Raw genomic sequence first — 27,877 nt, 5'->3', positions numbered from 1 at the left:
CTGCGGGCGCGGGGCCTAGGGATGATCTTCCCGGTCGCCCGCAGCGCGCTCCGCTGGCTGCTACGGCCGGGAGCCCGGACCTTGTCCCGTGCTGCCATGGAGGTGGCCTTCCGAGGTGTGCGCAGAATTCTCTGTGTGGCCGAGAAAAACGACGCGGCCAAGGGGATCGCCGACCTGCTGTCCAACGGCCGCATGAGGCGGGTAAGGAGGCGTATTTCCGATCAGCTGTGCGGTGAGGGAGCTGCGCCTGCCGGTCACCCCGCGGGACTGGGGGACGGGCGCTGGGAACAGAGACGGAGGCCACTTCTCTCGCTTCTGGGTCCTCGCAGTGGCTTCCTGTCCTCTTTTCCGAGTGGTAGACATGTAAAGACGTGGTTCGGGCTTCACCCGTGTGCTCGAACACCTTGGCTCCTCTTTGTCCACAGCAGCGGTTCCCAGATTTGTCTGAGAATGGGGCGCCGAGTAACCCATATTTAACGCATATTTAATTTTTTTTTAATTTTTATTTATTTATGATAGTCACAGAGAGAGAAAGAGAGAGAGGCAGAGACATAGGCAGAGGGAGAAGCAGGCTCCATGCACCGGGAGCCCGACGTGGGATTCGATCCCGGGTCTCCAGGATCACGCCCTGGGCCAAAGGCAGGCGCTAAACCGCTGCGCCACCCAGGGATCCCTGCATATTTAATTTTAACATTATTCCGTGTGATTCGAAAGCTAAGTTGTTTAAGGAAGCACTGACCAAAGTCCTTGGGCTTGGCGGTCAGGCCCTGAACGAGCATCCCCCCCGGGTAACTAGCTGCCCTCATCTCTGCGCACCCCCTGCCTTCTGCAGCCCCACTGATTTCCCAATCTGTAAACGCCTGTCGACAGGGCAGTACTGCCTGGGGTTTGGGATTAGAGGGAACTCAGCCAGTTACTTCTTCCTAGTACCAGCTCATTTCAAAGAACAGGCAAGTAAGAGATGAGAATGTGTCCTAGACACACTGGAGGTGCAAAGGAAGGGGAAGGTTGTGTAAAAGAGGTGGCAGAGAGGCAACAAGAACTGTTCAGGAAAATCTGTCATTAAAGTGGAATGTTTTCAGGAGGCCATTTGTAAGAGTAGGGGGCAGAAGTTCTCCTTTCAAGATCCCAAGGTCCCTAGGCCTCTGTTTCTAGTTCGTGGATAATGGGAGCAAGAGCAGAGGTTGTATCTGTAGAGTTCAGGCCTTTGACCCCTCACAGAACTCCAGTAGCTTTCCCCCTGGTCTTTTCACTCTTCAAACTCTCCACTACCAAAGTGGCTTTATAAAATACCCATATGACCCCAGTAATCCCCCACTTAAAGCCTGCATTGCCAAAAAACAAAAACAAAAACAAAAAAAACCCTACATTGCTGGGATCCCTGGGTGGCGCAGCGGTTTAGCGCCTGCCTTTCGCCCAGGGCGTGATCCTGGAGACCCGGGATCGAATCCCACGTCGGGCTCCCGGTGCATGGAGCCTGCTTCTCCCTCTGCCTATGTCTCTGCCCCCCCCCCCCCCCCCCCGTGACTATCATAAATAAATTAAAAAAAACAAAAACCTACATTGCTTACCTCAATTGATGCAGAAAACACATGTGATAAAAATTAAATCTCTTAATGATAAAAGGCATTTATGAAAATCCCATCACTAACGCTACACCGAGGGTAAAAGACTGAAAGCTTTTTCTCTAAGGTCAAGAACAAGACAAGATTGCCTGCTTTCGGCATTGCTATCCAAGATTACTAGAAGTTTTAGCTAAAGCAATTAGGGAAGAAAAAGAAATTTAAATTGGAAAGGAAGGATTTAAAGTATGTCTAGTTGTTTGGGATGCCTGGGGTGGCTCAGCAGTTGAGCGTCTGCCTTTGGCTCAGGGCATGATCCCAGGGTCAGTCCCATATCGGGCTCCCCCCGGGGAGCCTGCTTCTCCCTCTGCCTGTGTCTCTGCCTCTGTCTTGTGTCTCTCATGAATAAATAAATAAAATCTTTTTTAAAAATAAAATATGTCTATTTGTGGACAACATGGCTTTGTAGAATAGAAATCTTGAAGCCACAAAAAAGACGTTAGTGCTAATACATTCAACAAAGTTGTAAGATACAAGATCAGTGCACATGAATGAGTAGCAATGAACAATCTGAAAAGAAAATTAAGAAAACAATATCAGGGGCACCTAGGTGACTCAGTTAAGTGTCCACCTTGGACTCAGGTCATGATCTCAGGGTCCTAGGATGGAGCCCCGTGCATGGGGCTCCCTGCTCAACAGGGAGTCTGCTTCCCTCTTTCCCTCTCCCTGTTGGTGCTTTCTCTTTCTCTCAAATAAATAAAATCTTTAAAAACAATTGCATTTACAATAGCATTCAAAAACATGCTGAAAACTACAAGCTTCTACGTGTGTACAACTTTTTCATGGTTTTATTTATATATTCAGGGAGATAAATCTTTATTTTTTAAAAGACTTTATTTGAGAGAGAGAACACACTGCGCGCAAGAGGGAGAGGGGCAGAGGGAGAAGCAGACTTCTTTTTTTTTTTTTTTAAGATTTTAATTTATTTATTCATGAGAGACACACAGAGAGAGAGAGAGGCAGAGACACAGGCAGAGGGAGAAGCAGGCTCCATGCCGGGAGCTCTACGTGGGACTCAATCCTGGGTCTCCAGGATCACGCCCTGGGCTGAAGGCAGCACTAAACTGCTGAGCTACCTGGGCTGCCCTCCTGCTGAGCAGGGAGCCTGACTCAGGGCCTGATGCCAGGACCCTGAGACCACAACCCAAGCCAAAGGCAGACCCCAACTGAGCCACCCAGGTGCCCTTTAGAAAGATAAATCTTAATGAATCCTGCTGTACATTTAGTGGCAACAATGTGACAGTTCCTACAGAGTGCTTAGAGAAGGGACTTGTATAATTTTTTTTTTTAATAGAGTGGAGAGCACTGCAAAAGAGATTATAAAAGCTACATTCTTGTTCAATCTACCAGGTTTTTTTCTTTCTCTAGGCTCCAAAACTAATTTGGGAGCATCCACTTTCCCTGAGCACCTCATCTGAATGTGGAATCACACATAATTGTGTGCCATCCTCAAATGGGAATTATAGGGGGGCAAGTTTGAAATGTCAGGAAAAACATTTCACATTCTCAAGACTATCTCTGGGAGAGGACACTGCCTGCAAGAGCCCTGGTTGTGGGGTCATATACATGTTATCAGAGTCATTTACTTGGAGAGGATTGGAACAGTGATTTTCAGACTGTGTTCCCAAGAGACCTGAGGGATGATGAGTATGCACCTCAGGAGTCACTTGGGACTGGGCTGGGGAGAGGGTGAGTAAACAGACTTCACCCCTGTTGTATATCAGGGTACATTTAAGTGGGAAGGCTTCAGGGCTTTTTTTTTTTTAAAGATTTTATTTATTGGGCAGCCTGAGTCGCCCAGCGCCGCCTTCGGCCCAGGGCGTGATCCTGGAGACCTGGGATGGAGTCCCACATCAGGCTCCCTGCAGGAGCCTGCTTCTCCCTCTGCCTGTGTCTCTGCCTCTCTCTCTCTTACTCTTTCTGTTTCTCATGAATGAATAAATAAAAAATAATCTTTAAAAATAAATAAAAGGGCTTAACTATCAATTGGCGTTTGTAAAGGGGAGTTTCTTGGCGATATTGGCAACCAGTGAATTCTTAAGTATGAGATACTAAAATAAATTCCTTCTTAAAATTTGTCACTATGCCTCAAAGAGAACCTCGTATCCCACTCAGAAAAGTTGTCTGTGAGACTAAGGAAGAATCTTCTGAACACTGACCTTTCTTGGCCCTCGAACACATCTCCACTTACCAGCTGGCCATTTTCTTTTCTTTTTTTTTTTTTTTAAAGATTTTATTTATTCATGAGAGAGACAGAGAGAGGCAGAGACATAGACAGAGGGAGAAGCAGACTTCCCGGGGGGAGCCTGATATGGGACTGACCCTGGGATCATGCCCTGAGCCAAAGGCAGACGCTCAACCACTCAGCCACCCAGGCATCCCCCCCAGCTGGCCATTTTCTTGTCTTCTGTGTAATGTTGGTGCAGAACTCACATGTAACTGCATTTAATGCCCCTGTAGAGGACGGTGGAATCTACTCAGAGAAGGTCTTATTCATCCATGATTGCAAGCTGAAGAATTGTTTTATAGACTGGATTCTAGTTCTGACTGGGGCTCATAGTGTTACTGAGTTTTAGAGCCAGAGGAGAACTATTCAAAAATAGATATTCACGGGATCCCTGGGTGGCTCAGCAGTTTAGCGCCTGCCTTAGGCTCAGGGCGTGATCCTGGGGTCCCGGGATCGAGTCCCACATCAGGCTCCCTGCATGGAGCATGCTTCTCCCTCTGCCTGTGTCTCCGCCTCTCTCTCTGGGTCTCTCATGAATAAATAAATAAAATCTTAAAAAAAAAAAATTCCAGCCTCTGTACATCTCCTTCAAGGAACATCCAGATGAATAGTCAACTTTATTTTTTTTTAATTTTTTTTATTTATTTATGATAGTCACACAGAGAGAGAGAGAGAGAGGCAGAGACACAGGCAGAGGGAGAAGCAGGCTCCATGCACCGGGAGCCCGATGTGGGACTTGATCCCGGGTCTCCAGGATCGCGCCCTGGGCCAAAGGCAGGCGCCAAACCGCTGCACCACCCAGGGATCCCGAATAGTCAACTTTAAAAAAAAAAAAATAGATGTTCGAAAAGTGAATGACTTGCCTGTGCTCAGCCATTGACAGGTGCAATTGTACAGTCAGAAAGTAGTAGAAGTATAGGGTGTAGGAAGAAAATTATGTTGTAATCCTTTTTCTGCCTTTAATTTGTGATGTGACCTTGACACATCCATTCTCATCTATGGGAGTTTGTTAATATTAGCTGACCTTGAGGTTACCTTCCAGCATAAAAACTCCGTGGACTCTACCAATCACGTGCTTGTAAGTGTTTTGAGGAGCCACTCAATAAATGGCCTCAGTAATGTAGCCTAGTTTTTGTCTTTAGGAAACACTATTACTTTTCAGTATTATTGCTTACCACTGTTCTGTTTCATATTTAGACTGAGGAATTATTTGTTTTCAGTGTAATTGATCTATTTTTGTTTTGTTATAGAGGGAAGGATTTTCAAAATTCAACAAGATCTATGAATTTGATTATCATCTATATGGCCAGGTAGGTGCTATAATATTTCTGTCATATAGCTGAAGTGTGCTTTTTGATCTGTGTGCCACTTTGGGGTATACTCCAAGAGTTTTTCGTTATGGCTGTGAAAAGAACAGCTGTTTACTACTACAGGTCATCCCTAAACTGCTTGTATCTTAAGAGTTATTTGATCAAGTGGAGTGAGCCTGGCCACTGTAGAATAAGTTACAATCTTTAAAAATAACGATTGTTAAGACGTAAAGATCCTTGATTACAGGTGACTTTTTTATAATTTCTAAGGAGATCACTTTTTCTTTCTAAGATTTTATTTATGAGAGAGAGAACACAAGCAGGGAGAAGGGCAGAGGGAGAGAGAATCAGACTCTCCGCTGAGCAGGGAGCCTGATGTCGGGCTCGATCCCAGGACTCCAGGATCATGACCTGAGCTCAACCAACTGAGCCACGCAGGCGCCCTAAAGTGGTCACTTTATTTTTAAGATTTTGTTTATTCATAAAAGACACAGAGAGGGGGTCAGAGACATAGGCAGAGGAAAAAGCAGGCTCTTTTCGGTGAGCCTGATGCAGGACTCCATCTCAGGACCCCAGGATCACAACTTGAGCCAAAGGCAGACACTCAACCTCTGAGCCATCAGGTGCCCACGTGGTCACTTTTTAATTAAATGTGGTCCCATCTCTTTATAGCAAGAAAGATGCTAATACCCAATAGTTTGAGAGAACTTTAAATCACATCACAGGCATCGTGGTGCTAGAATGAGAACGGTGATTATATTACTTTCGCATTTGGCTTCAAAAAGATGTATTTATGTTCATTTCTTCCTAATCAACTAGGTTTTTGTTTTGTTTTTTATAGACTTTATTTCTTTTAGAGCCATTTTAGGTTTTTAGAGCCAAGTTGAGATGGCGGTAGAGAGATGCCCTGTAGAACCCCTGGCCCTCCCCCCACCACCATATCCCACAGATACCACCCTGCCCCATGATCAGCATCATTCACCAGAGTGATACATGTGTTATAGTCAAACCTACACTGGCACATCATAAGCAATCAAAGTCCATAGTTTGCATTATGGTTTTCTCTTGGAGTTGTACATCTATGGATTTGGACAAAAAAAAAAAAACATATATCCATCATTATAATACCATACAGAGTATTTCCACTGTCCCTGAAGCCCTTTGTGTTCTATCTATTCATTCTTCTCCACCTCCTCCCAAACCCTTGACAACCTCCCTTTTTTTTCTTTAATAGACGTTCCTACCTTTTATTTGGATGATCTGACAAAATGTAATTGCTAAAAGACTAACTCGAATTTTGTTATCATTCAGAATGTTACCATGGTAATGACTTCAGTTTCTGGACATTTGCTGGCTTACGATTTCCAGATGCAGTTTCGCAAATGGTCAGTACAGTTCCTAGGGGACATTACAGTAAGTTGTGAAATGCTAGAGGAATTTTGAGGCCTGTTGATCTTACCGTAGAGCTTACAATACTGATGACTGTCTTAGTCCATTCGGGCTGCTCTAATAAAATGTCATCAAGTTGAGGGACTTATAAACAACAGAAATTTATTTCTCCCAGTTCTGGATGCTAAAAGTAGGAGAGCAGGGTGCCAGCACAGTCAAGTGAGGGGCCCTCTTCCCCATTGCACCCTGCTGACCTTTCACCATGTCCTCACCTGGTAGAAGGAGCTAGGGAGCTCTGTGGGGCTTCTTTTATAAGAGCTCAAATCCCGTTCATGAGGTACCACTACCTTTATGACATAATCACCTCTGAGAGTCCCCACCTTCCAACAGCATCACACTGGTATTAGAATCTCAACCTATGTATTTTGAGGGAACAAAAACCATGGAGCCCACAGCAGTGACCTAAAATCAACTGAACCATTGTGAATTTTTGCCATACATTTAGAATAAACCACCTTGAAGTGTATTTCCCTTAAAATAGCCAGACCTATTTTACATAGTCACTGGATTAACTGATCCTATTGCAGACATTAATGAAAGAGTTCCAGAATTACTTCTTAGCTCCTCCTGTTGTCATAGAAAGCACTTAGTGCAGAGGATCATAGCCTTGCTTTTAATCCTCTGGCCTTTTAATGTGGGACCTTTTCTGTTTGGGTTCTATCCATGAGCACACTGGAGCAATTTTTTCTCATTAAAATAGAGGACTTGTCATCTCTGCTGAGGTTGGATGTGTTGTGTTTTCATTTCTTTTCTAGGCAGAGCTGCAATCCCCTTGTCCTCTTTGAAGCAGAAATTGAAAAGTACTGCCCAGAGAATTTTGTAGACATCAAGGTAGGGTGTTTTGGAAGACGTGTGGCACTGGAGTTGAACAGTTCCTGAGTACAAAATAATTGAACTGTGATTTCTGCATTCTGAATGCATTAGAATTTAGAGATCCAGTTTCCCACCAAACTTAGTACCATGATTTTATTTTTTAACATACTTTTTAAAGATTTTATTTATTTGAGAGAGGGAGAAAAAGAGAATGTGAGTGGGGAAGGGGCAGAGGGACAGAGAGAATCCCTAGCAGACTCCCTGCTGAGTGTGGAGCCTGGCTTGGGCTCGATCCCACAACCCTGAGATCACAACCTGAGCCGAAACCAGGAGTCAGACACTTAACCGACTGAGTCACCCAGACACCCCAGTAACATTTTAAAAATTACTCCCACTCATATAAATGAGGCCACTTAAACTAAGTAGCCAAGGAACTAAAGTAAGCCTTTTTATATATACTACTTGTTTAAATCCTAGGAATAGTATTGTTAAATTATTAATTCTAGGCTCCAGCCCTAATTAGCACAGAGAGATGACAAAGTGTAAAGGGTCATTTGACAGCAAGTTATGAGTTCCCAAGCAGTCAGGGCACATATAATTAGTTCACTGCTAATTGGGAAGCCTTCTTGGGGGTAAAACTCAATTTAGGGATTTCTCTTCTCTTCTCTTCTCTTCTCTTCTCTTCTCTTCTCTTCTCTTCTCTTCTCTTCTCTTCTCTTCTCTTCTCTTTTCTTTTCTTTTCTTTTTTTACCAGGATACTATCAGAGCCATGAGAGTTACGAGTATATGTTAGAACTGAATTTTAGGTTTTGTCATACTAGGGTAGTTGTATTAAAGCCTCAATCTAGAAGCTCATTTATGGGTCTTTGATTCTAAGTCGAAGGATTATACTAGTGGCCTTGGCATCCTTAGAGGTTTCCCCAGATCTCTCCCTTCTCTCCAATTTGCCATATTCCAAGAACGTCACTTAGGTTCAGTCAGATCTCTTTAGCGTAGAAGTGTCAAGTGATAGTGATTGTGTTCTCACTGCCCTTTCCCCACTGGGAATTTCAGAAAACTCTGCAGCGAGAGACTCGGCAATGCCAGGCCCTGGTAATCTGGACCGACTGTGATAGAGAAGGTGAAAATATCGGGTTTGAAATTATCCACGTATGCAGGGCTGGTAAGTGCTGAGACTTTTGAGTTTCTCCACTTTGGGACCACAGAAGTAGATGATTCCCCTGAGAGAGTGGGCTGTGGCTTAGTTTTTCCCTGGAGAGTCTCCCCTCTGGATCCATTCGTTCTTACCAGCTCTGTGTCTTTGGGAGCCCCAGCTTTCAGGAAAGTCAGGCCAATCTGACAGTTGTTAGGGCTGCATCAGGATTAAATGAGTTAACCAGTGGCTCAGACCCTGTAGCCCATGGCTTGTTACATATTAGGTCCAAGTACATGGCCAGCTCCTTGAGAGCAAAGACTTTATGTATTGTATTCCTTTATTTATTTTTTTAAGATTTTATTTATTTATTCATAGGGATGCAGAGAGAGAGAGAGGCAGAGACACAGGCAGAGGGAGAAGCAGGCTCCATGCAGGGAGCCTGACGTGGGACTTGATCCAGGGTCTCCAAGATCACGCCCTTGGCTGCAGGCGGCACTAAACCGCTGTGCCACCGGGGCTGCCCCTATTTAATTCCTTTAAAGTTGCATTTTGAACACGTGCAAGAGAACATATATGCTGAATATACAGAGCAAAGAATCATTCTGGAATGAGGTATTAATTTGCTGTATTCTTTGTACAAAGCCTGTTGTTGAAACCAATTTAAATGCCTCGAACAAGGCTAATGATTTCAGGTAACTTCAAGGAAGTGATGCACAGTCCATTCTCAGGCTTCAGAGAGTGGATGGTTTCTATTTTCCCTAAATGTGTTTGTGCTGAAACTGTAATGATTCTTGGGAATTTAAGTACGTTAACTTTCAAGAAAGCGTAGGTGTCCCATGTTATTTCCATGTCAGGACGTGAAATTCCTCCTTTGGACCTTTTCATTGACAATGTTTTAATTTTTTCTAAAAGTCTGGGAGAGCAAGTGAGATATTAGGATCTTTTTTCTTTCTTTTTCTTTTTTTGAGATATTAGGATCTTGAGAGGCTCACCAAGAGAATAGCTGAAATTCACTTGAATTGCTAAAACTCACACTGCTGTTATTTCTGACAACACTAAGTTTAGCGGTAATAATGACGTTTTCCCGTTAGATGGATACCATGCTGTCAGTTTAACCTAATCAGAAAATTGGGTGCAGCAATGTGGTTTGACTTTAACCTGGGTGACTGTTCCACAGTGAAGCCAAATCTGCAGGTGCTGAGAGCCCGTTTCTCTGAGATCACCCCCCGAGCTGTCCGAGTGGCCTGTGAAAACCTGACTGAGCCCGATCAGAGAGTGAGCAATGCCGTGGACGTGAGGCAGGAGTTGGACCTGAGGATTGGTGAGCAGCTGGCCAACTCCTTGTGGGGGTCCACGTAGCAGAGTGGATGTTGGGCTGTGGCACCAAGATTTTTGTGTAAGTATGTGGAGGTAACTTTGATCTTAGGATCCACCATTTTCTCCTTCTTTCCTTCCTCACATTCTAGGAGCTGCCTTCACTAGGTTCCAAACCCTGAGGCTTCAGAAGATTTTTCCCGAGGTGTTAGCAGAACAGCTGATCAGTTATGGCAGCTGCCAGTTCCCAACCCTGGGGTTCGTGGTGGAGAGGTTCAAAGCCATTCAGGCTTTTGTGCCAGAAATCTTCCACAAAATTAAAGGTAAGGCTGGGGGAAATGTTTATGGCATGGAGCCTAAGGGCAGGGGAAGAACCAGGAGCATAAATGGCACTAATTAAATGTGTGAGGTTTTTTTTATCCTTGCTGTCCTTCATCCCAGCCTAATATGATGTTCGGAACCCGCTTACTTTCCTTGGTGACCCAAAGTATTCCCAAAGTAATGTTTCATGTGCCTTTGGACTTTCACTGCAATGTACTTTCTTCTCTCTGTCCTATCACATGGCTTCTGTGAGTCATGGCCTTCCCGTTTGTTCCCCCGTAGTAACTCATGACCACAAAGATGGCATCGTAGAATTCAACTGGAAAAGGCATCGTCTCTTTAACCACACAGCTTGTCTTGTCCTCTATCAGCTGTGCATGGAGGTAGGAAAGATTTCAATTTTAATGAACTAGGAAAACTGTTCTGCAAGTTTCTAAGCCACTCCTTTTAGCAGAGGTGATCCTGTTCCATTTTCCTGCTGAACAGTAACTTTCAGCTTGCAAGTCAGGATATCACTGCTCCACCCTTTGACCCTGGAGGTCACGCAACCACTTGGCAGGTCTGTGACACTGCACATTTATTGGTTTCATAAGAGAGAGCTCTGCTTTTTCTACTTTACCAGAATGTGGTGCAGGAAAACCTAGCAAGCTAGATACACTGAGCTCCTTGTAAAGAGCACCTGGAGTCCACTCTATTTGCAGAGAGAAATTTGGATTTTGAAATACAAATTTCCTCATTAACAAATCCATTAGGCTGAGTTCTTTGTCTGTTTATATAGTCTCTTAAGTGTGAAGTTCGGTAGAGCGCCTGGGTGGCTCAGTCAGTTAAGCATCTGACTCTTGCTTTCGGCTCAGGTCATGATCTCAGGGTGGTGAGAGTGAGTCCTGCATCAAGGTCCACACTGAGCATGGAATATGCTTAAGATTCTTGCCCTCTGCCCACCCCATTCTCTCTCCAAAAAAAAAAAAAAAAGTGTGTGAAGTCGATCTTAAAATTGAGTTCTCTAGCTTATAGTGTGTAATTTTTCCTATTTCTAACTTGGCATTACCCAGAATTTTTAAAAAAGTAATACTGTGCATGTGTAGATAGGAAACAGTTCTTAGGAGCTGCACAGGCTGTTGTTAGGGTTTATGAAGTCACCCCTCAAAGCCTTGGTTTGAGTGGGGAGGTGGTGATGTCTCCACTACACTGTGGGCGCTACGAGCTGACTTTACTTGAGGTCATGTCATGGTTGGAGCAGGGGCATTTGCTGCTCCAGAATGGTGAGCAGAAGCTGCCGCAGGAAAGATGGAGAAGATGCACCAACAGATTAATATGGCCTCTGCTTTTTCTGGCTTCCTAGGATCCCACGGCAACTGTGGTGGAGGTCAGGTCTAAGTCAAAGAGCAAATGGAGGCCTCAAGCTTTGGACACTGTGGTATGTTCCAGATGAGTGCGCCAGCTCTGACTTCCTGCCTTTGGGACCATACTTCTGCGGCAGACAGTGGCCCAGTGGCAGGAAGCGTCACCTTTCACGGGGCCATGCAGGAAGGTGCTTGGGAAGAAGAGAAACCCCAAAACAGGGTGGACCTGCTTAGCCTGCTTAGTCTTCTAATACTTTTTTTTTTTCTTTTTTCTTTTTTAAAGTTAATAAATGCAATAGAGCTGCTTTGTGTGGGATTTGGGAAACAAAAGAGGAATCACCCCTCACCTTGCTATCCTTACGTAATCTCTGATATAATCGGAGTGTCTTCCTATTTTTTTTTAATATTATTTATTTATTAGAGATAGAGAGAAAGAGAGAAGCAGGCTCCATGCTGGGAGCCTGACGTGGGACTCGATCCCGGGTCTCCAGGATCACACCCTGTGCTGAAGGCGGTGCTAAACCGCTAAGCCACCGGGGCTGCCCTCCTATTTTTTAATATATGTGTGTTTTATATTATTGTTGGAATAGCTTTTTTCCACCCAAGCTTTTTTTAAATTTTCTAATGTTTCTGTATCATCTATATAAACATCATTTTTTAAAATCTGCATTAAGAGCCTATTTTAAAGGGAACAGGACTTCTCAAATGTTTAGACCCAGGAAGAGCCACCCCCGTTGGACACAGCTGGGAGTTAACTGCCTTAGAGGTGCCCCTTTCTAATCACCACTTTGCAGGAAAATTCAGGCTGTAGTTACTGTCGGGATTCAGTCTGGAGATTGAACATAGAGAATGAACAAGCAGGCTAAGAAACATGCAGGGACTGGTGGGTGACGTGTATATGTGTGTGTGTGTGTGTGTGTGTGTGTGTGTGTGTGTGTATTTTTAAGATTGTATTTATTAGAGACACAGGGGGAGAGAGAGAGAGGCAGAGATACAGGCAGAGGGAGAGGCAGGCTTCACGCAAGGAGCCCGACGTGGGATTTGATCCCGGGTCTCCAGGATCATGCCCCGGGCCGAAGGCGGCACTAAACCGCTGAGCCATTGGGGCTGCCCATATATTTTTTGTCTTGAGTGTGGCTTGGTCTGTGTGGTGTGTGTGGTAGCAATGACAAGGGGAGAGTTATGGACTGATTTCCTGTAAAAGGCTTAACGGTGGTTGAATATGCTTTGACGTATAGCCAGCAGTGCCAATGGAATGTGACCAAGGGGAAAGACAGCCGATTATCTCCCAGGAGTTCTTGAACACTGGTGTTCATCATCCAGGAGAAGTTACTAGGGACTCAGTGGTGTTCCCACAGTGTGGTTTCCAGACTGCCTGTATTAGAATCTGTGTATTAACTTGCTTGTTACAAAATGCAGATTTCTGGCTTCTCTCCCAGCCCTCCTCTGTCAGAATCTGCAGTGCTCAGGGGAATCTGTTGGCTTCCCTGGTGATTCTTGGTTTGCACATCAGTGTCTGAGAAGCACCAAGTTGGGATCTGGCCCTGCTCCTGCCCCTGCCTGGCAGGCCCAGAAAGCTCTCCTCAGCACAGTCTTTTTCCCTGTGTGATAGTAGCTGGAGTGACAGGCCCCATGTTTGTGAAGATGAGTTGTGTGGCTGTGTTGTGCCGTCTGACTCCTGCACTGCACCCTAATTTGCCTATGACACATTTAACAGGAGCTTGAGAAGCTGGCTTCTCGGAAGTTGAGAATAAATGCTAAAGAAACCATGAGGATTGCCGAAAAGCTCTACACTCAAGGGTAAATATTCCACATTTGGGAATGGAATTCAGTACATCTTTATAAGGGTGAAATATTTTATTTCATTTTATTTATTTGTTTTTAGAGAGGGGGAGAGAGGGAGAGAGAAAATCTTAAGTAGACTCCATGCCCACGATGGAGCCCAACACAGGGCTGCATCTCTCCACCCTGCAACTATGATTTTTGCCAAAATCAAGAGTCGGACACTTAACCGACCAAGAGTCGGACCACTTAACCCAGGTGCCCCATTTGATTTTCTTAAAGGATTTTATTTTTAAGGAATTTCTGCACCCAACATGGGACTCGAACTCACAACCCTGAGGTCAAGAGTCTCATTTTCTACCCACTGAGCCAGCCGGGCACCCCAGGGTAAACCATTTTAGAGCTTATGGGATAATCCAAACTGTCTAGATATCACCTGAGCTCTGAAGTAGAAGAATTTTAACATTGGCTTTTCTGATATGGAAAAGACATTTCAAAATCATTTCCTAAAATAAGAGCCCGTAGAATGAAAACACGTGCAACTGTTGACCTCTCAACAGCTGCCTCCATGGCCCTGGCAGGGGGCATGCAATGACCTTTGGTAGTCGTTTGCCGGCATAAATCATCCCACCTCCGGGATTGTGAACACCCCAGGGCCATCCAGTGACAGTGTGGTCCACGCTAACCTTGTGGCAGCCACGTGCTACAGGTGACCATTGAGCGCTTAAAATTTGGGTCATCCTAATAAAAAATGTTAAATTACTTGTAGGGTCCACATTTTGGTTTATTAGGCAGCATGATTCTTCCTGTGCTGGAAGCAAATTCAGAAGCCTGCTCTGTTGCAGCTCTCAGGGCCACAGGGGTCCCTGGCAGACCGACTGTGTTCTGGGCCACACAGCTGCTGGCAGGCTGAGCAGTAGTGAGTCCCACCCTGTCAGTCCCTTTCACTTATCCTCTGGCTTCTTGGAGTGTTTCATCCAGCCAGCCTGCTGTTTCTCACCCTGTTGGGGGGTCCCACGTGAGGATTCTTCTCAGCAGAGGAAAGCTAGGGTGCTTCAGTTGAGCCAGCCAAGGCAGATGGGGCATGGCAAATGTCTGGGTATTTCTAGTCTAACTCAGTTGTTTCTAGTGCCATTATCACAATTTTCTTTTCCTGTGTGTTTGCCTTTGCTTTCAGGTACATCAGCTATCCTCGAACTGAAACAAACATTTTCCCCAAAGACTTAGACCTAACAGTGCTGGTGGAGCAGCAGACCCGGGATCCACGCTGGGGGGCCTTTGCCCAGAGCATTCTAGAGCGGGGTGGCCCCACTCCACGCAATGGGAACAAGTCTGACCAGGCTCACCCTCCCATCCACCCCACCAAATACACCAGCAGCTTGCAGGTAGGTTTCCCTGCCTCCTGGAACCCGGGAGGAAGTGAGAAATCAGTTAGCACTTGAATTTACTCTGCGGGCTCTTGCTTTAGGAACTAAGTGATTTCGAAAGAGCTATTCCATTTTAGCAAAGAGATGTCAGTGTCAAAATTCTCCTGCTTTATGGTTCTGCTTGGCCTCTGTGAGCTGCCACCCTGCAGGGCAGGCTCTACTTTGTCCAGCTCCCCTTCCCCACTCTGTCAGACCCTCGGCGTGCAGGCTAGACCATTCCCCTTCCCTATGCCCTTGCACAGCTCATATGTTGCCCCTAAAGAACCACTTGGTTTCCTCAGCCCCTCCTTAACTGGAGAAATCCCCTCCTGCCCCTCCTCCCCTGGACTGGACCAGTTTCCATTCCTGTCCTGATGCTGTGACACTCAGATGCTGGCCTCCTGTTGAGGTCCAGTGGTGGCAGGGCTTTGAGGCAGCCCTGAATACTCAGGTGTTTCACCTGTGCTTGGTAATGCTGGGCTACTTGGGCTCGTTTGACAAATGCAGGCTTATGGCAAAGCTAAGTCCCATTTGGTCTTTGTTTTCTTTTTTTATTAATACATACTGTTCTTCTCTGATTTTATTTATTTACTTATTTCTTTCTATCTATCTATCTATCTATCTATCTATCTATCTATCTATCTATCTATCTATCATCATCTCATGAGAGACAACACAGAGAGAGGCAGAGACACAGGCAGAGGGAGAAGCAGGCTCCATGCAGGGAGCCTGACGTGGGACTTGATCCCAATCCCAGGTCTCCAGGATCACACCCTGGGCTGAAGGCGGCGCTAAACCGCTGAGCCACCCAGCCTGCCCTGTTCTTCTCTGACTTTAAATGTATTCATTTTAGACAATTTAGAAAATTCAAAAGATTAGAAGGAAGAAACATTTGTCAGCTCCCCATATGCTAAAATATTTTCAAGTACAACACTTAAGGATTATATAGATGAACCATAATTTTATTTTGCCAAATCTGTTTTTTTAAGATTTAAGTTGCTTCCAACTTTTTGACACACAATAACAGTTAACATTTGTGTCAATATTTGTGTGGGCCTCTCCTTAGTTCTTTGGATACGTTCAGGAGGAGAATTACTGGCTATGAGTGTGAGTGTCTTAGGGGCTTCTGACAGAGCCTCACGAGGTCCTTGATTACTTCACTGGTAGAAAATCACCACAAACCCCGTGAGCCTGGGCTGCTGGCTACAACCTTACTGTGTCTTATATACAAGGGGTCTCTTGTTAGCTTGTTATGCTTTTGTCTCACCTTTTCCCTCGGTTGGGTCTATGGCATAAGAATTGCTTCTCGGTCTGGAGGGCAAGATGCCTGCCTTGCTTCTCTTTGCCTGAATAAGGTAATACCTAAACCCACAGTGCATGGCAGGTTGGCGCAGCGCTCCATGCTGGTGCAGGGGCTACAGGAGCCATGTGTCCTCTTCTGCGCAGAATCTGAGACTACAAGGTGGCCCAAAGCAGCCAGACTATCAGTGAGTGTGTGGGCCTTGGACAGTAATATTCTGGAGGGAGTTGGCAGACTCTTCTCTCGTCTTCCTAGGGAGATGAGCAGCGGCTGTATGAGTTCATCGTGCGGCATTTCCTGGCTTGCTGCTCCCAGGATGCCCAGGGGCAGGAGACCACCGTGGAGATTGACATCGCTCAGGAACGCTTTGTGGCCCACGGCCTCATGATTTTGGCCCGAAACTATCTGGATGTGTACCCATACGACCGCTGGAGTGACAAGGTAATAAAGTGTAGGCCTGGTCAGAGGTCATGTCTCACCCCATGGGCCTCAGGGAGAGGGGAAGACAGTCGTGTTCCTCACCCTCAGTGCGGTCTGATGGATCAGGGCGATGGTTTTTGAAATGGCAGTTGTCTTTTGCCTCATTGCCTCGCCGAGTGATCGGACTGATGCTTCTACTGCTCCCTGTAGACCCTCCCTGTCTATGAGAGAGGCTCCCACTTTCAGCCCAGCACTGTGGAGATGGTGGACGGAGAGACCAGCCCACCCCAGCTGCTCACTGAAGCTGACCTCATTGCCCTCATGGAGAAGCACGGCATTGGTCAGTAGCTTGTGGTCGCGGTAACCAGCATTTCTTGCGTACCCCATGTGTGTTAGGCACCATACCTCTTCTGGTCTTCACAACCGCTCTCCCATGAGTGTCCTATTCTTGACTTCTTTATAGCTAAAGTGAGGCTTAGAGAAGTTGAGAACTTGCCTAAGGCTGTGATGTGTGCAAGTTTTTGCTTTTTTTTTTTAAGATTCATTTTATTTATTTTAGAGCAAACATGGTGGGGGACAGGAGCCAGAGAGAGAGAATCCCAAGCAGACTCCACTCAGTGCAGAGCCAGATGCAGGGTTCTGTCTCAGGGCCCTGAAATCCTGACCCAAGCCAAAATCAAGAGTCTGGACACTCAACCCCACTGAGCCACCCAAGTGCCCCAATGTGCGAATTATTAAAACCTCGGTCTGAATAAAGTCCACACTTAGGCTCTTAACCTCTGCTCTCCACCAGCCGAATCAGGATATCAATGTGTCCCAGAACTCGAGGGTCTAGACTGGGAGCACCCTGGCCAGGTCCTGTCCGTGGACTCAGGATTTGAGGCCTACACAGGGGTTTGTTTTTATTTTGAATACAGTATCCACATTTAAAACTTGAGAGATTCCACATAAACATCTGTGTGTTCATCCTGCAAAGTGCCAGGAGATCTGGCAGGCCAAGCCTTTGCTTCCCAGTGGGAATAGTTGGTTGAATTGGGGTGGCAGCTGTCTCTTCTCCATTGTTCACACTTGGCTTTGCTCTGCGTTCACTCCCTGCCAGGCCCCTGTGGAGTTTGCATTTGCCACCCTGCCCTTAGCCACAAGTGGCTGTGCTCTGAGTTTTTGTTTAAGCATTTCCCGTAATCATTTAGGAACCAAGCTGAGGTTGGAAAAAAACCGGGCCAGACTGTTTTTCCCAATAGGTCCCATGACCCCAGGTTTGCAAGGAGGACCCCTGTGTCTGATCTGCCACCCCCTTGTCTGTGTTTATCACAGTTCTGAGGATGTTCTCTGGCAAATCTAGCTCAGAAGGGCAGCGGCCTGATGGAGAAGGAGGTGGCACTCTGGAAGCCAACTGTTCCCCTGGGCCACAGCTGCCTTACTACCAGAGGCTTTTGTAGTTCTGTGACTTGGAAAGAAGTGTCCCCCCTGGAGTCCGCTGGCCGTCGTTGTGCTATCCAGAAAGCATGTAGGTTTAGGTAGAATTAAAGTTTACCCATCAGGATTTACTCATTAAAAATGTGAGGCTCACAAGAGTTAGACCTTGGTCTAGGTACTGGGGACACAGGAATAAAGCCTAGGCATTCTGTTTCTTCAGAATGTCACCAGCTTTACTGAGACATGATTCACATAGCATATAATTCACTGACTGAACGTGTACAATTCAGTGTTCAGTATATTCACAAAATTGTGCAACAATCACCTTAATTTTAGAACATTTTCATCATCTCAGAAAGAAACTCCATACCCCCTTCCCTTCCATCCTTTCAGCCCTGGGCAACCACTAATCTTTCTGGCTCGGCAGATTTGTCTGTTTCACACCTTTTGTACCTGTAGAATGATGAAGCACGTGACCTCTTGTAACTGACTTCTTTCACTTCACGTGCTCCCAAGGCTCATCCACGTTGTAGCACGAGTCAGTTCTTCCTGCCTTTCCATGCCTTCTGTTGTGTGCAGAGACCACATTTTGTTTATCCATTCACCACTTGATGGACTTTTGGGTCGTTTCCGTTTTGGGGTGACTATGAATAGTGTTGCAGCGCAGAATTTGGGTGCAGGTTTGTGTGTGGATGGGTTTGCGATTCTCTTGGGGAGATAACCAGGATTAGAATTGCCGGGTCCAGTGGTACTGTCTGTTGACCTTTTGAGGAACTTCTGGACCGATTTCCATGGCTGCTATACCATTTTATGCTCCTCCAGCAATGTGCGAAAGTTGAGGTTTCTCCACATTCTCACCAGCATTTGTTCTCTATGCTTTTTGGTTATGCTCCCTACCGAGTGGGTGTGAAGTGGTAATTCTTTGCAGTTTCGATTTGCATCTCCTTGATGGCAGAGCTCCATTTTCAAAGATCCTTTTGGCCACAGCAGAAGAAATGGGTGGGTGGAGGAAGCTAACAGAGAGGGGAGACTGAGCGTGTTGTACTGATGCAGATGACTTGATATGGGCTCCAGCCGTGGCTCTGTCATGTGGAACAGAGAAGGACTTAGAGGAGTTTCAAAGCCGGCATTGACAGCTTTGGGGAGTAAGTGGATGTGAGGGAGAGGTACTGTTTCTGTGTGGGCCCAATGCAAATGAAGATTATTAGAGAATTAGAAGTCCAGACAGAGGCAGTTCTCCCTGCTTGTGTGCGCTCACTTGCTCTCTCTCTCTCTCTCTCTCTCTGATAAAATTTTTTTTTAATATTTTTTTTTAATTTTTATTTATTTATTATAGTCACAGAGAGAGAAAGAGAGAGAGGCAGAGACATAGGCAGAGGGAGAAGCAGGCTCCATGCACCGGGAGCCCGACGTGGGATTCAATCCCGGGTCTCCAGGATCGCGCCCTGGGCCAAAGGCAGGCGCCAACCCGCTGCGCCACCCAGGGATCCCCAAAATCTTTTTTTAAAAAAATATTCTATTTATTTATTCATGAGAGACACACAGAGAGAGGCAGAGACACAGGCAGAGGGAGAAGCAGGCTCCGTGCAGGGAGCCTGACGTGGGACTCGATCCCGGATCTCCTGGATCAGGCCCTGGGCTGAAGGTGGCGCTAAACCACTATGCCACCCGGGCTGCCCCAAATAAAATCTTTAAAAAAAAAAGTTCAGGCAGAGGAAGGTGCCTGTGGAACATAGTGGGGAATGTCTACATTTCCCTGAGTAACTGGAAGTGGCTTTCAGGTACTGACGCCACTCATGCGGAGCACATCGAGACAATCAAAGCCCGGATGTATGTCGGGCTCACCGCAGACAAACGGTTTCTCCCTGGACATCTGGGCATGGGGCTTGTGGAAGGTAAGCAGGGGGAGCTTGCAGGGGGTGGTTGCAGAGCTGTGCAGCTAAAGCCCCTTTTCCAGGGGTGCTGCCTGGGGCCATGCAGAACGCTGCTCTCTTCCCCACAGGCTATGACTCCATGGGCTATGAGATGTCCAAGCCTGACCTCCGGGCCGAGCTAGAAGCTGATCTGAAGCTGATCTGTGAAGGCAAGAAGGACAAGTCAGTGGTTCTAAGGCAGCAAGTCCAGAAATACAAGCAGGTTTTCATTGAAGCTGTGGCCAAAGCAAAGAAGTAAGTCCAGACCCTTCTTGCCTGCACATGAGTTCATTTGACTCGGTCTTCTGGGCTGTAACCTTTCCCTGATCTATGGGAGGGGATGGGGGTGATTTAACAGAACCATTGCTCCTCGCAATGTGTGCCCTGCAGATGGTTAAATGTCCCCCAGGCTGCTGCTTCACCAATGGTGTTGTGCCTGGCAGGGCAGTCCACATGCAGCTCCTCCCCCTTCGGGTCTTCCTCCTGAGTTCTATTCCTTCCCGTAGAGCTTCCTCAGCATAGAAATAGTAACTAGCAACCTGAGTGGCTCACCGGTTTAGTGCCACCTTCAGCCCAGGGTGTAATCCTGGAGACCTGGGATCAAGTCCCATGTCAGGCTCCCTGCTGCTTCTCCCTCTGCCTGTGTCTCTGCCTTTTTCTCTCTGTGTCTTTCATGAATAAATAAATAAAAATCTTTAAAAAAAGAAAAAAAGTAACAGTAACTAGAAAAATCTGCTTTAGTTATTCTAGGCTTTAGAGATGTCATTCTCTGGAGTTTAATTCTGTCTTGAGTTAACAGCAACATGATCTCGTGTCCATAAACTCAGTGCTGCGGTGTGACACGTTTGTTCTCTATTTGGAGCTGACCATGTAGCAAGCAGTATGTGTGCATGTTGCTAGGAAAATAGGCATTTTCTACCCTGTACCAACTTGGAAGAGAAATGAATGAACTGGGGTGCCTGGCTGGCTTAGTTGGTAGAGAGCACAACTCTAGATCTCAGGGTTGAGTTCAAGGCCTATGTTGGGTGTAGAGCTTACTTAAAATCTTTTAAGGTTTTATGGGGATCCCTGGGTGGCGCAGCGGTTTGGCGCCTGCCTTTGGCCCAGGGCGCGATCCTGGAGACCCGGGATCGAATCCCACGTCAGGCTCCCGGTGCATTGAGCCTGCTTCTCCCTCTGCCTGTGTCTCTGCCCGCCCCCTCTCTCTGTATGACTATCATAAAAAAAAAAATTAAAAAAAAATCTTTTAAGGTTTTATTTATTTTTACACAGCAAGAGTGCGTGTGACCACACACGCAAGTTGGGGGAGGGATGGGGGAAAGGGGGAGAGAAAGAGAATCTCGAGCAGACTCCACACTGAGTGCAGAGACTGACCAGAGGCTCAGTCTTACAACCCTAGATCATGACCTGAGCTGAAATCAAGGGTGGGACACTCAACCAGCTGAGCCACCCAGGCACCCCAAAAACAAAATATTTAAAAAGAGGGAAATGATTGAACTAATTTTTTTTCTTAAGGTTTTATTTATTCACGAGAGACAGAGAGAGAGAGGCAGAGACATAGGCAGAAGGAGAAGCAGGCTCCATGCAGAAAACCTGATGTGGGACTCAATTCCAGGTTTCCAGGATCATGCCCTGGGCTGAAGGCAGGCACTCAATCGCTAAGCCACCCAGGCATCCCGCAGTTGAGCTAGTTTAAACGTAAACCCAGACAAGCAGACACTTCTGGAATGCTTACAGGCCCTGTGCAGTTGTTTGGTTGGTTGGTTGGTTGGTTGGTTTTTTTTAATGTGAGGCCAGTAACATGTGGAAGTACATACCTGTAGCTGGATCTGCCCTGGGAGCACCAGGAGCCAGACACAGCTCTGTCTGCCTCTGTTCTCTGCATCAAGCCTGTACTGAGCAGCCAGCTGGTGTCCCTGATTACACTCATATTGTGTGCACATGAGAATATCATAGGGGCGCCTGGGTGGTTCAAATAAACATCTGCCTTTGGCTCAGCTCATGATCTCAGGTCCTGGGATCAAGCCCTGTGTCTGGCTCCCTGCTCGGTGGGGACTCAGCTTCTCCCTCTTCTCATGCTCATGTGCACACGTGTTCTCGTTCTCTCTCTCAAATAAAATCTTTTTTTAAAAAAAAAAAGACTATTGTGATTGTTTTGCTCTTCCTTCAGATTGGACGAGGCCTTATCCCAGTACTTTGGGGAAGGGACAGAGGTGGCCCAGGCCCAGCAAGAAGCCATCTACCCGAGCATGCCAGAGCCCATCAAGAAGTGTCCGCAGTGCAACAAGGATATGGTCCTCAAGACAAAGAAGAATGGCGGGTCAGTGCCCAACTCATGGCATACATCTGCTTACCCAGCACTTGCTGGGTTGGCTGGACACTCTTTGCAAGGCCCCATCATTGCTTTTTTGTGTCGTTATGTAAAGGTAGGCCTGCCATTCCTGCCCCCGGACTAGGTATTGAAGGGTAGCTGACAGGGATCTGTCCTTGGAGGTGTGAAGTGCTCTGGGATTCAGAGGAAATGTGGGATAGTGGCTCCACCAGGTACCTTGTGCATAGGATATTGCCTACCCACTGTGTGGACAATGGTGGGAAAGCTTGAGCTGAGGATCCAGTTGGGTCTGAGTTCAAATCCCACCTCTGCCACACACCCAAGTTTTGTGCCCCAAAGCAGGTTACTTAGCTGCTGAGCTCCAGTTTTCTTTTCTGTAAGCTTAGGGCCATGGTATCTACTGTGGGAAGGGTGAGGATTTGGTGAAATGGGCTTGAAGTCCAGTCTAGAGCCTGATGTGTCAGAGATACTCACCGACACTGCTTTGCTGCTTCTAATTTTGGCTCTGGACTGGACCTGAGCATGCCAAGTCCCTCCTCCTCCTCAGCACCTCAGTGCAGGGTGGGCTGTGTATCCCGACACTACCTGGGCTAGCCCCTGGCCTCTGGGGAGGGTTCATGGCAGCAGTGGGGAACAGAGGTGACAGCTGTCATTTATCACATGCCATCCCTGTGCCTGGCTTGGCGCATAGTTCTCCACAGATATTCTCGACTCCATAACCATGCTGCAGAGCAGCATTTTCACCCTGGTTTTCTCCGGAGGGAAGGCTGAGGCATCTTGTCCCCAGCAGGCAGCTGGGAGTAGGGGGTGGGGGGCAGACAAGAAAGGCAGAATATGATCCCAGGTCATCCTGGTCCATTATTTTTTCAACTCCCCTCGGGGTGCATCTGTATCACTACTGTGCTGCTACGTGAGCAGGTGGTTTCCCCAACTACTGATCTGTCACTGGCCCGGGCCGAGAGAAGGCCAGCCTGGCTCTCAGAAACCCGAGGTTACCTTGGACCTGAGCTGGGAGCAAGGCTTGGGTTGCCTAGAAACACAGAAGCCAGCGTCAGGGTGTGCTGAGTGCGGTGCGGGATGGCCGCATGTAAGTGCCAGGCAGCGCCATGCTGTTAACTCAGGCTCTCCAAGCACTTGGGTCACCTGGGAGGGCCTAGTGAGTGTCCTGTGGAATTCACCACTCCAGGGCTCATTTGACAGTTTACATTTCTCATTTCGTGGATTTGCCATTTGAATAAGTGGGGTTTGGGGTTTGGTTGGTAGGTTTTTCCCCTGGCCTAGTCCTACCCAGGCACACTCAAAGGATGCATCGTATTCACATTGGCTACTCCAGCCCTAGAGTTTCGTGAACTGGAAGCATAAGGATGTGTTGGCCGAGAACGGTGCGGTGCAGGTGTCAGGAATAAAGATGCTTTCATCATCAAACAGATCAAGTTCTATTTGCAGCTCCCCACACGTGCATCCTTGGGCAGGTTTCCTGGCTGCACCCCCCACCCGTTTGTCCCACTCTGAACTGAGGGTGCTGCTGGTCCCCATCGGACTTGTCATGTGGGGAAGTCAGGCAGTGTCGGCCTGGAGCCTGAGCAGAGCCCTTGGGACTGGGCCTTCCATGGCCCAGGTGATGGTCGGTGGGCTGGTTGTTTCCAAGTAGGAAGCAGAGTCAGCAATAGCAGTTTCTTTTGTTTAGGGAGATGGGGAATAAAAGCAGGCCAGTTTCTCTGTCATGAATCAGCCAGAGTAGTGTCCTTGCCAGACAGGCAGCTGCCCAGGAATGTATGTTCCCTGCGGTCCGGTGGCCCCTGCCCAACCCTGCTCCCTGTGCTCCCCAGGTTCTACCTCAGCTGCACGGGCTTCCCGGAATGTCGCTCAGCCGTGTGGTTCCCTGACTCTGTGCTGGAGGCCAGCAGGGATGACAGTGTGTGTCCGGTTTGTCAGCCTCACCCCGTTTACAGGTGAGCGGGGCCCCGCAAGGCTCAGGGGCCTTCCCTGCGCTGGGCAGCAGCTGGGTCGGCAGTCCTAAGTTGGTTTGTGGCCTGTTCCTGCCTTTGTGGTGTGGAAGCCTGCCCTAGGGCAGGGTCCTGGGCTCTTGGGAGGAGCCCTCTGTGCATCTGAAGAGCCAGGAGGCACCCTTTCCCTGCCCTTTCCAGCTAGATTGCTGCCCAGTAGAGTATGAGGAAGTGAATCTGCACGGGTGTGTCAGGTATCGTTTCCAAGCTCCTGCCAAAAGTTCAGAGCCCTTGTGTAGAACTGGTCATAGGCCCCCTTACACTCTTAAAAATCATTGAGGAAGGAACCTAGAGAGCTCTCATTGTGGGTAAAATTTGTCAATACTTTTACCACATTCTAAAATAAAGTGAAGGCATTCAAAAAACATCTTTGTTAATTTTACAGTAGATAACGCTGCATGGTAACGTAATAGCATATTTTTATCTTTATCCAAAGCAAAAATGATAATAAGAAAGCACATATTTGCAAAGCAGAAAACAAAAGAAATGCATTGTTTTCCATTTCTGTAGGTGTAATGTCTGACTCAGTAGGAGACTTGGACTTTTGTGTCTGCTCCCAGTCAGTCCGGGGCTCATTGCGTGAGCTGCAGCCTCTGGCAAACTCCTGCTACAACATGAGCAGGACCTGTGTAACTTCTCAGCCATGTTACAAAATAGTTCTCACCTCATCTTGAAAGGGCCCAAGAGCCTCCAGAGTCCCAAGAACTGCTGATTACAGGATGTGAACCTTTCCGAAATTTCTGTTTGGGTGATTAATCTCGGTGCTTTTTCTCATCTTCTGGTCTCGCTAGGTTGAAGTTAAAGTTTAAACGCGGCAGCCTTCCCCCCACCATGCCCCTAGAGTTTGTTGGCTGCATCGGCGGATGTGACGAGACGCTGCGGGAAATCTTGGACCTGAGGTTCTCACAGGGCCCCCCCAGAGCTTCCCAGCCAGCCAGCCAGCCTTCTTACTACCTGCAAGCTAGCCAGTCCCAGAACAGAATGGACAGCGCCCCCCGGATGCTGCCCCCGCCCGCCGCCGCTGATGGGGAAAGTAATTCTGTGACCTGCAACTGTGGCCAGGAGGCCGTGCTGCTCACTGTGCGGAAGGAGGGTCCCAACCAGGGCCGGCAGTTCTATAAGTGTGGTGGCGGTGGCTGTGACTTCTTCCTGTGGGCTGATAGCAGCGCCCTGGAACCCAGGGGGCCTCCTGCCTCTGCACTGAGGCCTGCGGGCAGCTCGCTGGGCCACCCACCTGCCATGGGGGACCACCGGGGTGGGTTTGGCAGACCCGGAGATGATGGTGGCAGGGGCATGGCCTGCCTGTGTAGCCAGCCTGCAGTCACCCGGACTGTGCAGAAGGATGGGCCCAACAAGGGCCGCCAGTTCCACACGTGCGCCAAGCCGAGAGAGCAGCAGTGCGGCTTCTTTCAGTGGGTGGACGAGAACGTGGCCCCAGGTGAGGTGGGGCGCGCTGCGGGGCGGCCGCTCCTGAGCTGGGTGTGGTGCAGAGGGCCTGTAGAGCCCCAGCCCAGGTCTGCATGGTGTTGTCTACCTTGGGGACAGAGGGAGGGAGGGAGGGCAGCAGTGGAGCTGGAGGTGTGCGGCACTGTGCCAGGTAGATTGTCTTCACCTTCATCAGCTGGGCACTGTGCTCACAACTGCACCGGTAGGCAGCTGAGGCCCAGGTAAACGGCCTGCCCTTGCTTGGGGTCACACAGCCAGCCGGCCTGAGGTCTGCCTGGCCCTGCAGCCCCGGGCTCCCCTAGCTTCTGTATGCTCATGAGGTCCTTGTCAGCAGCTGCATTTCCTGAGATGCTGAGCTTGGGGATGTCTGGGAATCTGCTGGGGTTACTCGGCTTGGGCCTGGTGTCCTGAAACCAGGGATAGTGAGAATTGCCACCCAGACATCAGAACAAGGGGGACAGTGCACCCAGAGGCACTTGGAAACGGTCCACACACACAGCAGAAGCTGCGTTCATGTAGGAGAATGGCCAGGAGGCCTCGTGGGAGCTCTGGTTGGGCAGAGTCGGGTCCCAAGCCTGGCTTTGGAACCAAAGGGCTCAGCCTCACAGCCTCACAGTTTTCTCAGTGAGATGGGCACTCTCCTGCCTTTCCTAGGGTTGCTGTCTTATAAAAGTTAGGTAGTCTCCAACTGATTCGGGCATACGTGTTGACAGCTCTGCATGGACACGACGAACCCAGAAGGCTCGGTAAGGCGTAGGGCTGGCTACCGGTGCCATAGGGGGCCATGACAGGCTCACGTTTGAAGTGTGTGAGAGGTGGTCCGGCCTTGCACACGCTCCAGACGTGCACGGGCCCCTTGTCCTCCTGTTGGAAGGAAGCAGTGTGACCTCCTGGCCAGCTGATCAGTTGTCCTGGCTGACAGGGCAGCCAGAACTAAGGCCTAATTGAGGCCTAGAAGGATCCAGAGCTCAGTTAACTTGCATGGAAAATGGGGAGCAGGCTGTTGGTCCTGGGCCTGTGGGGTTTCGCTGCTTCTCCATGCAGCCCCAGGCCAGTTGGCTGAATCTCTGCTTCTGGAAAAAGGACATGCATAAAGTGACAACAGTGCCCTTATCAGGATAGTGATTGTGGGTTGAGGTCTTTAAGGGCTTGGGGTTCTCAGGGAATGGTGTCAGGGCCATGGAAGGTGGGGGGGGACTCACCGCGTTTTGACAGGAGGGAAGGGAGCCCGACCTGTAGGTGGATGTGACTTTGCAAAGCCTAGGGGTACACCCTCCACCAAGCACTTGGTCCTGGACTTCCTGCCTCTTTATGTGTCTGTTCTGAACTCAGCCTTCCCCTGATTCTTCCCGCAGGGACTTTCAGAACCCCAACCTGGCCAAGAGGCAGAGGAAGAACTCAGGGGCCAGAGGCCAGAAGCAAAAGAGCCCGGGCTAGTTCCGCAGACATGGGGTCCACTCCCAAGAAACCCCGGAAATGCAGCCTTTGCCACCAGCCTGGACATACCCGTCCCTTCTGTCCTCAGAACAGCTGAGAGGCAGGGGTGGGAAGAGAAGGCTGCTTCCTCAGACCTACCCCTCATCTCATGAATAAGCTGTTTTCACTAGGCGCAAGGGGTCCTTCCCTGACCTGGAGGCCTTGAGGAAAGTGGTGGCTTTGGAGTCTGACCCACTTGTGCTCTGGGGTCAGGATCCAGACCATCTCTGGTAGACAGTGAGCCTCGGCCTGGGGCATCTCACTCCTGGTGCTGTGGGGCATTTAGTGGCAGGGTCGGCGCATCCCATGCTGTGGTGTCCAGGGCTTTCTTCCCTTCTGGAAAGGCCCCTTGAGGGACCAGCACTCTCGGCACAAGCTCCGGGCAGCCTGGAGGGGGCTTCACACATGGACATTCTGAGAAAGGAGGGTGTAATGTAAGAATGTGGCTCTTGTTCTAAAATTGTGTCGAAGAAGCTTTATTATTATTTTTTTTTTATCTAGATGCCACTGTTCAAGACACCCCACAGTTCATGTGCCTTAATAAAGATTTCTGTCCCTCAGCTCTGGTGGTTGTGGTGCAGTGTCTGGTGGACAGTGGTGGAAGCAGCGAACACAGACATCACCCAGTGCTCAAGGGACCTCGCCAACCTCTGGCCCTCTTGGCCTCTCCTCTCAGCCCCAGCCCTTCCTCCCTGTCCACACGGTAGGCGGCAAGCCCAGCTGTGCCCAGCCCCATGAACAGCTTGCCCCAAGAACAGAGTAGAGAGACCATACGAGATTCAGAATATTTCCACACTTCACAGAGGTGGCCACATCCCTGCCTCTCTTTACAAAAATCTGTGAATG

At 48.2% G+C, this 27,877-nt stretch overlaps 1 protein-coding gene across 1 annotated transcript; it reads left to right on the top strand.

The window, feature by feature from the left end:
- Positions 1-14: 14 nt before the first annotated feature.
- On the top strand, positions 15-27,591 carry TOP3A (DNA topoisomerase III alpha). Its single transcript, XM_055306019.1, has 19 exons — positions 15-201; positions 5,100-5,159; positions 6,471-6,544; positions 7,364-7,439; positions 8,475-8,583; positions 9,734-9,877; positions 10,023-10,193; positions 10,474-10,574; positions 11,534-11,608; positions 13,252-13,334; positions 14,494-14,701; positions 16,278-16,463; positions 16,653-16,782; positions 19,640-19,753; positions 19,861-20,026; positions 21,942-22,091; positions 23,933-24,055; positions 24,901-25,547; positions 26,911-27,591. The coding sequence occupies exons 1-19, from the start codon at positions 22-24 to the stop codon at positions 27,087-27,089; spliced, it is 2,976 nt and encodes a 991-aa protein (XP_055161994.1). The 5' UTR covers positions 15-21; the 3' UTR covers positions 27,090-27,591.
- The last annotated feature ends 286 nt before the right edge of the window (positions 27,592-27,877 follow it).

This window comes from Nyctereutes procyonoides, unplaced genomic scaffold, assembly GCF_905146905.1.
Source record: "Nyctereutes procyonoides isolate TBG_1078 unplaced genomic scaffold, NYPRO_anot_genome, whole genome shotgun sequence".
In the NCBI taxonomy this organism is placed as follows: Eukaryota; Metazoa; Chordata; class Mammalia; order Carnivora; family Canidae; genus Nyctereutes; species Nyctereutes procyonoides.
This window is presented reverse-complemented; position numbering and strand designations above follow the sequence as displayed.

Bases quoted from the DNA above. Each gene is read 5' to 3' on its own strand.
- TOP3A (XM_055306019.1), top strand. From the start codon at position 22: ATGATCTTCCCGGTCGCCCGCAGCGCGCTCCGCTGGCTGCTACGGCCG. The intron at 8,584-9,733 runs GTAAGTGCTGAG...ACTGTTCCACAG, and splicing joins TATCCACGTATGCAGGGCTG to TGAAGCCAAATCTGCAGGTG. The intron at 20,027-21,941 runs GTAAGTCCAGAC...CTCTTCCTTCAG, and splicing joins GCTGTGGCCAAAGCAAAGAA to ATTGGACGAGGCCTTATCCC.